The sequence below is a fragment of the Gossypium hirsutum genome, chromosome D05, assembly GCF_007990345.1.
Source record: "Gossypium hirsutum isolate 1008001.06 chromosome D05, Gossypium_hirsutum_v2.1, whole genome shotgun sequence".
Lineage (NCBI taxonomy): Eukaryota > Viridiplantae > Streptophyta > Magnoliopsida > Malvales > Malvaceae > Gossypium > Gossypium hirsutum.
Genome location: NC_053441.1, coordinates 202,820 through 215,078, shown reverse-complemented (window position 1 = coordinate 215,078; position 12,259 = coordinate 202,820). Strand labels below are relative to the sequence as shown.

Here is a 12,259-nt window from a genome sequence, read left to right as displayed (position 1 = left end):
TAAAAAAATTTAAACTTCACAAAATATCTTATAAAAAACAAATAAAAAGTGTACTTATTTCATTTATAAAATAAACATTAAACAAATAATTAGCCTCCTTATAAAACTTTTAAATCATATATTTAGAAAAGAATTGGAAAACAGCGAAGGAGCTGTTGACTAAAAAGACAGAATTTAAATGTAAAAAAACAGTAAAACATAAGACGCACCGTGATTTTCTCACTATTGTTATTCCGCTGTCTACGTATTTAAAGAATACTGTTTAGCCTTTTTTATTTCTTCTTACAAGTTAATTGAGGCGACAATCAAGGAAGTTTTATGAATTATGATAATAAAAGTAATGGGAAGCAAAAAAGAAAAATTATAACCAGTATCTTTTTACTTTCTACTTGAACTAAAACAATAAACCAGGCTCAGGCTCAGGCTCAGGCTCAGGCTCTACTCAACTAGTGATGGAAGTGTAAAATACAGGAATCTGAACAACGAAGGAAATGCTTTGTAGCCGTGAGATTCTCAATTTTCTTATCAGGAAAGATGTGAAGAAGATACTGAAGCGGAAGGACAGCGATGCCGGCCAACGAGGTCTTTTTTTTATTTTTCTCATCTCTATTTTTGCAACATTTTTACACTCAAGCTGCTTCTAGATCCATTTATCTACTCTATTTTGCTTGCATGTTCCTCTTTTTGCATTTTCCCCCAAAATAAGATAATGGTTGTCGGTTGCTATTCAATGAGCAATGTTAAACTTTCCCCCCTCAATTTATTGAACCAGTTATGTTGTTTACAGATCTTGTTAGTAGAAATTTGCCTAAACTTGGATTTTCACTATTACTTTGGTGCTTTCCTATCTCTACAAGCTTATCAAGATTCATTCTCTATGGGTCCGTTTCTATTGAAGGCAATGAGTGATTGAACTGTTAATGGGTAATTGGTAATTTGGCTGATAACAAAAAAGAGACGCCCTTGCAAAAATTTTGTGGAAAAGTTTCTTTAGGTTTTGTATACCATCGTTTTAACTTACCAGACTGAATGGCTGGCATTAAATGTGTGCTTTTGAATAAGTTTAGATGAAATATTATGAGTTGTAAGAAGGGTTTTTAACATCCTTGGATGAAATGGATTGGAGATGAACAAGAAAAGGAGAAAACTCAAGCAGCTAAATGTTGATGAAAATGCTCGCTACTCAGTAGCCAGCTCATGACTTCCACACCCTTAACTAAGAAATTTTTATTTTTAGTTGAAACCCAATCAAAGGAGCACGCTTTTTAATTTTCAAACTCTAAATTTAATTAGCTGTACGATTGTTTCACTCTTAAATTAAGTTCTCTATCTGTTTTCAGTGTAATGAATGGAGATGTCAATTTTCAATTGTCGTGAATTTCTTTGTACACAAGAGTAAGCCTAAATCAAGGCACATTTAGCAGTCTGGAACTTTATAGGTCAGGACTGGATGATTCTAATTGTTAGTTCATCTGAAACATTTTTACCATTTAAGTATGCGTAAACTTTAAGTAAATATTGCTTTCCTCTTTCCGTTCAATTGAGCAATGTTGCTTTGAGTATGCATTTTCAGTGAACCATATCCCTGACTACTGCTATAATTACTGTCTATTATAATCTATTTACTTTGTGCAAGAACTATTGGGATCATTTATTTATTCATCTATACTACACCCTTGTCCTGTACCTTGTATCGAATATTTTTGCCTATTCCTCTTGGGTGTAGCAGGACTGTTGAGCTTTTGTTAACAACTCTCTTAAACTCTCTTTAATTGATTTTGTTATTTTATCTTTCTGGATTGAGTGTTTACCCATTTGAATTGCATAAACTATAAAATATATGGAAAATTATTATTCTCTCAGATGTGCTTTTCCTCATTTCTTTGCCTCTTGTCTCACAAATTCAGGAAAAGCCCTAGAAGACTTGCGAGCTTCTATATTTAATAAATTCCGCTCATCTGAAAGTGCAAAGCGTCAACAGCAACGAATATGTGGTCCCGTTGCCGCTCTTACATTCAATTTTATGGTTGCTGTTGGTATTATTTTCATGAACAAATGGGTTTGTTGCCAAAATTTCTTGATATATAAAGAAACTATTTTTTGTAATATTATATATTGTATTGTGACATGTTATACTCTTTGTGTTTTCAGGTTCTTAAAAATGTAGGATTCCAGTTTCCTGTGTTTCTGACTTTTATTCACTATGCTGTAAGCTGGGCATTGATGGCCATTTTGAATTCTTTTGCTCTTCTTCCTGCATCTCCACCCTCAAAATCAACCCCTTTGTCTTTGTTTACTCTTGGTGTTGTTATGTCTTTATCTACTGGTCTTGCTAACGTTAGCTTGAAATACAACAGGTTAGATTGTTAAATCTGTTTAAATGATATTTGACCAATGTCTCCTCGAGGACCTTTTGATTGACTTGTTTTTTAATTTATTTTCTAGTGTGGGATTTTATCAGATGGCGAAAATTGCTGTCACGCCATCTATTGTCCTTGCAGAGTTTATATGGTACAAGAAGAAAGTCACTTTCTCCAAGGTAATAGATTTATTTCTCCTTCTGTTAACATAGAAACCATTTATTGTTATATAGGCTATTATCATTGTCCATCAGGTTGAGAGGAGTGTGTTAGTCCCTAAATTGGAAGGTAAGTACCCATCATCTAGTGGATGTTTTGATTATTTCAAAACTTGTTGATACTTGCATAGTTGTCTTCTTGGTCTTTATTGAACACGAACCGTTACTGACTGCATACAGATCGTGCACCTACTTATGTCTGTTAAACTTATGCTTCAGATCTGATGTGGGAAAGAAAGCAAAAGACTACGTTTCCTATACTAGAAATAGATGTTTAAATTTGTGGTACTTGTTATCTTGTCCATTCTTTATTAAATTTGTTTTATATTTCACGATCTTTTTCAAATATGCCTTTCTGATGATTCTAATCATTTATGTTTCTACTCTAAAATATTAATCTTGTTATATTTTTTCATTTTCTTACCCTTGTTACCCTAAATGTTTGAGGGTTTCTGAGCTTTCCTTGAATATCAGCATGCAATCTTGCTTGAGGTTCGATGCATTTTCTGATATATTCTTGTTATTATAGTACGGAACACCATTGTTTGTAACATTTGAACCCTTTGCCTTGAAAATTTTCCTATGACATCTCTCAGGTGGTTGCACTAACAGTTGTATCTATTGGTGTTGCAATTGCTACTGTTACTGATTTGCAATTCAGCCTCTTCGGAGCCTGTGTGGCGGTGGCGTGGATAATCCCTAGTGCTGTCAATAAAATCCTTTGGTCCAACATGCAGCAACAAGAAAACTGGACAGCATTGTCGTATGTTGCAAGCTCCTTTGAGCACTCTAGTAGTTTATTTGGGAGTTCTTGATTGAAATGAATGCAAAGGATAAACTAAGCCCAGGGAAATGTAGAGGATTAAAAGGCTGATAAAAGTTCCATTTTATGATGTTTATATAGGAGAGAAAAATGACTAATATTGCATATTTTGCTAGCCAACAGCAACAGAAACTTTTAGATGTTACTCTACTGCGGATAAAAATGGTCATATCGATTGAAATTCTTGGAGTGCTGTTTACATTTATTTTTAGTGGATTCTAGTACCTCTAGCTTTTTTTTTATTACTTTCCTTTATTTTGATACCTAAACAATTTTTGTTTTCCTTTTTGTTAATTTTATCTGTAAAACTTGTCAAGTTGGCTGTTTATTGAATTAACAAATTTGTTGAACAGGTTAATGTGGAAAACAACGCCAATCACTTTGCTTTTTCTGGTTTCTATGATTCCTTTCCTTGATCCCCCTGGTGTGCTGGCGTTTCACTGGAGCTTCAACAATACATCAGCAATCCTCGTATCAGCTTTCCTTGGATTCTTACTTCAGTGGTCGGGAGCCTTGGCGCTTGGGTAAGTGCATCTTTCCTTCTGTTATAATTGTTCACGTATGCTAGTTGTTTTTGAACCAATTGATATTCTTTGATTTTGCTCTGCTTTGGTCAAATAATTGTGTTTGAATGCCTGTCCTGCATGCCCAATAAGGTATAGTACTTGAAATATATGTTGCTGCAACTCTTCATTTTGTTTGAATTACTTGTATCTAACACGTGCCCAACATACATAAGCAAGGACTAGGAGTATAGACTAGAGATGCATGTGCTTGCAAGCTGTTTGAGATGTCAAGTGATCCAAATTTGAGCATCTTAACACCTGATTCTATCAACTTGTGAGCCTGGTGGAGCTTTTTATTTTTTAATATATATTTTAAAATTTTTATATTATTAAATTATTCATTTACCCTGAATATATGTGTTAGTACACCCTAACCTTATTTTACCCTTACAACCATAGTCCCATTACATTTCCTCCCAGCCAGCGGCGCCTTCATCTCTGTCCCAATTCCCACAACCTACCCAGTCTACTTCTCTCCTAGTTCTTGTCTGCACCTTCAAAGCTCAGCTAAGTAAAGTGGTAAACACTTCTATAGCAACACTTGGACAAAGTAAGATATATCAGTCAAATATGTCTCTGGCTTTTGAGTCCTTAAACAAAAGTTAAGAGTTAAAAGAATAGGTATATATTTACTTGCTTTCATCAACTACAGAAATCATTTAAAAAAATAAAAGATGTATATATTGTATGCTCCCTCATTTATTTCTTGTTTATCTTTATGTTGGAGAAAGCTCAAAATCAAAATGTAAGGTTGCAGAGGCATGTTGAGCCCGAGAAGTTAGTTCTTGCATTATTTCGGTTGTACCAACTTGTTTTTAGAAATATTTTGATTTGGTTGTTGGGTAAGGTTTTTTACTGTTGTCATTATATCATCTTTGGAATTTTCATTATTGAGTTCGATTAATAACAAAGTTGTATATCCAAAACTTAATTTGAGCTCGAGCTCAAGAATGTAATCAAGCCAAATCAAGCGAACTCAAGCAGTTCGATTTTATCTTGAGCCGAGCTTGAGCTTAAAAAATGGGATTTAATCTAGCCCAAGCCAAGTATTGAGCTGTGATGTTCAAATTGAACTTAAGCTTGTCATTATTCAGGCTTGACTCGGCTTGTTTATAGCCATAATGCAGGTGTGACCTCCGTCTATATGAAAAAAGCATAAGAAATATAGATTTGCTTGTGGCAGCATAGTCTTATTTGAGTCTCACCCTCAAGTCTGATTAACATGGCTTTGAATTTATCTACTTGCAAAAAGTACAAAAAGAATTCGTGAAGTCAATTCTTGGAGATGTTTGATAAAAAAATTTCTATGTTGTTTGATTTTTGTTCTATCAATTTTCAGGGCCACTTCTGCAATTTCCCACGTGGTTCTCGGACAATTCAAAACTTGTGTTATTCTTCTTGGAAGTTTTTACCTGTTTGGGTCAAATCCGGGCACAACTAGTATTATTGGAGCATTTATAGCAATTGGTGGTATGTCCTTTTTCACATACCTCAATTTACGTGATAAGAAGCAACAACCACAACCGGGGCTGCAAGTTTCATCCGCTTTGCCCAAGTCCAAGTTGAGTGAGGGAAATGGGGATATCTGCGATGGGTTCGGTACTGAAACTGTCTAACAAAAAAGGGAATCTATGCGGATACTGGAGATGTTAAAACTATATTAACCAAACCCTTTGCATAGGAAGCTAATCATTTCAGTGTTGATAGTGAGTAATGAGTTTTAATTATGCCTTTTAATAGATACAAGGGCTTTGATATGTCAATATGTTGGTTGAATATTGAGTTTGATGGGAGATATGATTATTAGCCTCTCTTCACCCAAGCTTTTGACTTTCAAGCAATGAGTATTTATGATTTAGTTTTATTAGATTAATGTTGGGACTAAGTGGTTCAGTTGATGCTCCTATCCTATTACACACCCATTTAAGTAGAGATTTGTTCATCAAACTCAAAAAAGAGAGAGAAATAGACGATTTATGGGGCCTATGGTGATGAAGAACAACAAAACAGAAGTTAGAACTAACTGAAGGCGTAAAAGAGTTGAAGAAGAAGACAATTCTTTTATAAGTACTCTATTACTTGGCCTTGCAACACCAGCTTGTTTATTCTTTCAAGTATTCTGCACATATTAGAATTTTGGAATACAAATATTTATGTTAAAAGAGTGTTTTCCAGTTTCAATAAAAACAAAGATATTATCCTAATGTGAATAGTAGTCTTATCAGTGTGTGCAAACAACGTAGCACACATATTTATAAACAAAAATGGTATCTTACTGTTACATCTCATCTTATTTTTAAGTTTTAAAATTATTAACCCTAGCCGTTTCTATCTCTTTTAAGAAATTGTTTGGTTCAAAAAATCTTGTATTATTTTTAGTAATAGAATTATGAGAATATAAGTCCCATTACATTGTCTGATTCAAGCATGATTTTAGTGTTAAATTGACAAGATGTAAGACTATTTAGAAAATTATCATTATTTAAAAAGACAAGTTTAGTTCCTTTAATTTTATTTAGTCTCAATTTCCATAAAACTAGTTTTTATTGTTGAAATAAATTAATAATTCATAAGAAGTGGTTGCATCACTAATCATAATTAATATACTAATAAATGAATCCCAAATTATAATCGGATGAAATTTATTAAAATAATAAAAATAAAGGATAAATTTATTTAAAATTTCATATTCCAAACTTAAATTAAACTTCAATTTAAAATGAAAAAATACCTTTCCTTTATTAGCCGGAGTACAAGTATACTCCTTGATCTTTAGTAAAGGCGGATTAAGAAAACACTATATTGAAGCATCTTAGAAAATTAGATTACGAAGTAATAAGAATATTTGGAATCCAAACAAAATAATATTAATCCAAAATATAAAATTATGGGATGAAATATTACACAATGTTACTCTAAATGTAACAAGCTTCGATTGTTTTGAAAAAATTATACCCCTTTGACAATAAAAATGTCACAGCTGATATTTTCCCTGAAGAAAAATGATTGAATTCAACCAAAACAATGTAGAAATTTGAAAATTTTCTAAAGATTGCATCACTTGCGACATCTTACTTTTTCGATTTTAAAAGCTCAATCTAATCACTATTATTGTTAATCTATTCAGTTTAAGAGTAATATCTGATTGACTGTCAAATTGATATGTTTTGACTAATAATGTTAATTACATTAAAATTTTTAAATTGAAAAAATAAGAAATTTTAATTTTTAAGTATTACATATAATGATTAAATCAGATTAATAAATTTTTAACATAAATAATCTTAATGGCATTTGAAAGAACTAGTAAAGGGCCATGAATTATTAATGGTGAAACAGAAACAAGTAGGTGATAAAAATAAATTTAGAAGACGGAGAAAAAATAAAATATCTACATTTATCTGCACTATAAAGGACGGAATTTAGTTTTAAGAGTTAAATTAAATAGAAAGTAGTAATTATGAGGAAGTTTGTGTCCTATTTTCTAAAGCAAAATATTTTTTTTTAAAAAGTAGTCATACTTTTTAGTAATGAATAATTTCTTCTTTTTCATATATTTATTAGTGATAATTTTAAAAAAGATCCAGTGACTAAAAGAAATATAAATAAAAATATCTAGAAAATGATCAAAAGTGAAAATATAAATAAATATAAGAAGAAAAAGTATAAGCTATATTTGTATCATACTAAAAAATATACTTTCTAAAAATAATATCACGCCATTAAATTTTAAAGATAACATAATATTATTATACACTCGTATAAATACCTACTATCTTTACTAATTTAATATAACTTTAATTAAATTACTTAAAATAATTAATTTTTAAATTATAAACTAACATATTTTCTTTTTTATTTTTGTACCGCTAAGTTTTCCATTTTAAATTGTTTTCTATTTTCTATTATATATTTTTTAAAAGTATAAATTTTATTGAATTTTATGTTATTTGATTTTTTTATTTTAATTATTTAAAATTAGAAAGTAAGTTAAATATGGATGGATGTATGATAATAAATTTTATATATTTAAAATTTAATGATATGAACAAATTTTATTGGTATCTAAAAATAAATTATTCTCCTGAAAAAAGGAAAAGCAAAAAATGAGAAAAAAGGTCTGATCTCTCCAACAAACAACACAGAGGGGTCTTTAAATACCCTCGTTCTGACATGAAATGAAAACAAAAGGGTATTGTGTTGGTATCTTCACTGTCCCTGCTTCTTCACATTACTAATACATTATTTTTGTTTGCAGTAGCAGTTACAGGTATCAATTACAAAGAATGTGTGACGAAGAAGAGAGAGAGTTGGGAAGACAGGAAGCGCCTGGGACTTGTCCGCACTGCGGTGGCAAAGTCCAAGCGGTGGACGTAGAAAGGCGGTGGAGGTGCTGCTGTTTCTTTCCCATTTGCTTCTCCATTAAGCGAAAATATTGCTGCACCTTATGTTCTAGGCGTTTGGTCTTGTATTTCTAGTTTTTTTTTTTTTAATTAATTGGAAGGATAATTCTAATTCAGATTAATTTCCATTTTCGCATCTTAATTAGTTTAGCTTAGGCTACCAAGGTTTTCTATTTCACCACAATCTCAAACCATTTCAGTGGCGGCCTACTTTAAAAAAAAAAAAATTTCGCACCGACCATCCCTTCCCTGTGGTTTTGTTTTACCATGACGATGGCGATGATGATGATCCAGAGAGGCAGGCTTCAATGCTTTTCTGACCGAAAAAAGATAGATGACAGATCTGAGATTTGACTGTCTTGTGCTTGCTTAATGTATGAAAACTCAAAACACAGACATTATATAAATTTTGAGCGTTAGCAACATAAAATAAATCCGATTGCTTACCCACACACTCACATGTATGGAAATAAGGCATTTTCCAATTTTATTGTTAGCGTATATGTGTGGGATTAGATTAGTAGTGAAAGAGGCTTTTTCCATAGTGTTAAAAGTGGGTGATTGAGCCTTGCAAATAATTCAAAATGAAATGGGTTGTTGGACCAAAGAGGAAAGAGCAACATCATCAGCTTCCCTGAAATCAATGCTTAACCTTATACCTCAAACTCTTTTCCCTTGTCTCCACTCCCCTCTATTGCCTTTGCTTCTTGCATTCAAAACTTGGTTTTTTTCCTTTCCAAACCCTTTTTCCCTATATGGTGTGGGGTGGACCATTATGGTAACTACTTTTTTTAAGAAGAAAATGATCATTTTATTATTTTATGTTTCTCTCGATATATACTAAAATCATAAACAAACACATATATTAAAATTATATTGATAAAAACTAAGATTGTTTTTCCAAGAGAAAGTGGAAGCATTCACTTGGGCAAGATGTCAACTAATTACTAAATTTGCACTTGAAAATGTTGTTAAATTTTAGAAATTAAATTCTGTGAAAATTGCACTGTAAGGATGCATTTGGGGTTATGGAAGATTGTTGATAATATAAGGGCTAGTATCATTCTTAGGGAAAAAAACTGGATAAGTTTGAAGTTGTTGTAACTAAATACAATGAAACAAAAGAAGGCATATAATTAGAGTAAGATGCTAAAGTCCTTTATTGGCTACTTGACATCATTTTCATCACCTAAATTATTGGTTGAATCATTTACAGAACTGAGATAAAGAAAAAGATAAAAAAATTTGAATCTGTTTTTCCCCAAAGCTAGATATACATCTTCCGGGTTTCAATTTCTATACTCTTCTTCTTCTTCTAATGCCATCTTTTTTACATTAGGAATCAACAATATTGGTACTACCAACCCATTACATTTTTCCCAATAATAATGAAGTAAATATTTTCCTAATATAACCATGAAGCTAAGGTAAAGGATATATGGTTAAATTTTTTCATAGAATTATACAAGTAAAGATGTAGAAAGTGAGGTTTGATGGTGACATGTAAAAGCCAAAGCTTCATGAAGGAGTTTCAAGGGTAACAAATGCCAAGCGGATCAAGGCTGCCCTACTTTCTTATATTCCCAGGTCTGTTAATGTTGAAACTGTTGTCTGATTTGCTGTAGTTGGACACCTCTTATGCTTTACTAAAATTTACCTGTCAGAAATGTTTCAACACTTCAATGCGTCCATACTATCAAAACATAATTAACAATTCCCCACCAATTTTTTATATTTGGAATTTATGGATCTTCCTTCATTTCTTTAAAAAATTATCAAGTATAGCTAATATTAAATTTTAAACATTGGTGGTATCTCTTTCCATAAATGATTATTGATGATACAATGCATTGTCCTTTGAGGAAGCTGCTGCTGCTGCATATTTGTGTTAATGGAGGAGTACATTCATGCCAGCATATTGCTTCCCAAACTTCACTACAAGTCAACTACTCACTCCTTATTTTGCTTCACACTTGCTGTGAAATTTGAAAATTGGTTACACCTCTCCAACCCTTCTCTTTTTCATTCTAAACATAAAATGCTTCATTTTTCAATTCTACTTCTTTTATTTTTTTTATTTTTCAATTTTCAATTTTCATCCTTATACTACGCTAGAATTTAAGATTTATAATCTCATAAGTCTTTTATATAAAAAGAAGGTGCTAAACGATTTTGTCATCACATGTGTCGACCTTTTCTTTTTTCCCTATAAGATAACAGTAAAACTTTAGCATTGATCCCTCTATCAGGGGCGTAGCCAAAGCGGGGCAAGTAGGGGCCTTGTCCCTCGGCTAGGTGGCTAAATTACTTTTTATGCCCTCCCAAAATTAAAAAGAATTAATTTAGGTCTTTTTAACTTTTGGTTAAATGGAAAATTTATAATTTTAGTCCTTTTTCTAAAATTGATGATTCAATTTAAGTAATTTTAATACAAAAGCTTCAACTTTGGTCCTTCTAAATTTTATAATCTTATCTCGCCTCCCCCTAAACAAAATTTTTGGCTTTGCTCGTGCCCTCTACTTTGCTAAACTTTAGGATTTAATCTATATTAATTATTGGGTAAACTACGCCCAATAAAAAGCTCTCATATTTCCCTTCTCTTCTACAATTCAACTTTTATTTTTTCATGTAATAACTTTGAATGTCACAAATTTGCAAACAAAAAATCCAATTATATTTATTCTCTAATCTTCGACACTGACTATTAGATCAACTTGGATCTAAGGTATGTTCTACTCATCGATGAGTATTGATCCACTGTACCGAATGTCAAATTATTACTTGGAGCTCGCCAGCTAAACTTAAAAAAAAAAAAACTTAATAGCCAAGGGTGTAGGGGGCTGGTAGAAGCCTTGACCCCCCTAAAATGGAAAAATTTTCATTCAGACCATTTAAATTTTATAAAATTTTAAATTAGTAAAGGTAAAATTACACTTTGACCCTCTAAAATGATAAAAAAATTAATTTAATCCTTCAAAAATTATAAAGATATAGCTATTAAAATGGTGAAATTACATTTTTACTATTGTAAAAATTACAATTTAATTTCGGCCCCTTACCCTTGTTAATAACTCATTGACTTAAATAAAAACTTTCGAACAATTTAGTGAGTTAAATAAAAACTTTTGAATAATTTAATGACCATTTTATAATTACACATTAGACAAATGCTGGTTTGAATAAACCTGAATCTCTTATTATTATTTGTTACACAAAAATCAGTAAAATTAATTGTATGAAATAATTTCGAACTATATCTGTATACTAAAAAGAAACACTCTTCAACCACACATAATTGATTAAGAAAGAGATGGAATCATCAGCTTTGCCCATCAGGAACTGCTGTCACCATTTTCATACTAGAAACAAAAGAAGTTAGCAACCTGAAAAATATGAGAAAGAATAAATAAATAAATACTGGGCTTTCATTTTCCTACTCTAAACTCAACAAATCAAGTAAATGCAATCACCACAAACAAAATCGGATGTCCAAACATTTACGACTAACCTCTAGCTATCACACATTGATCTACCTACCTACTCTGTAATACATAGTTACAATAGAAAACCATTAGTTTGGCTATGATATTCTTCCATTCATCCTTAAAGTCAGCTGTCACATGAAGAGATGTTTCATTTGACCTTATTGGAAAAGGTCTTCACTAACACCTGCCATAACCGTTCTTAAAATAAAGAACAAGGTAGGGAAAGTAGTATTCTATAGATAAGAAACATTTTCAAATGTAACAACATATAGCAAAATAATCTCAAGTTTCAGCTATCCAATTTAATCTCATATATCAGGATTGTGGTGCAATTAGATGAAAAAAAAATAAGATAATAACTACGATATATACATGCCATGATTGAATGTAAACAACTTAAATAT

The 12,259-nt window shown here is 31.5% G+C and overlaps 2 protein-coding genes across 2 annotated transcripts; both read left to right on the top strand.

Annotated features, from left to right (window-relative positions):
* Positions 1 to 205: 205 nt before the first annotated feature.
* Positions 206 to 5,789, top strand: LOC107907376 (nucleotide-sugar uncharacterized transporter 1). Its single transcript, XM_016834739.2, has 7 exons — positions 206 to 582; positions 1,908 to 2,059; positions 2,152 to 2,357; positions 2,446 to 2,539; positions 3,175 to 3,341; positions 3,755 to 3,925; positions 5,307 to 5,789. Exons 1-7 carry the CDS (start codon positions 492 to 494, stop codon positions 5,581 to 5,583), a joined length of 1,158 nt encoding a protein of 385 aa, XP_016690228.2. The 5' UTR covers positions 206 to 491; the 3' UTR covers positions 5,584 to 5,789.
* A 2,236-nt stretch (positions 5,790 to 8,025) lies between these two features.
* On the top strand, positions 8,026 to 8,486 carry LOC107903308 (uncharacterized). Its single transcript, XM_016829327.2, has 2 exons — positions 8,026 to 8,159; positions 8,226 to 8,486. Exons 1-2 carry the CDS (start codon positions 8,146 to 8,148, stop codon positions 8,443 to 8,445), a joined length of 234 nt encoding a protein of 77 aa, XP_016684816.1. The 5' UTR covers positions 8,026 to 8,145; the 3' UTR covers positions 8,446 to 8,486.
* The last annotated feature ends 3,773 nt before the right edge of the window (positions 8,487 to 12,259 follow it).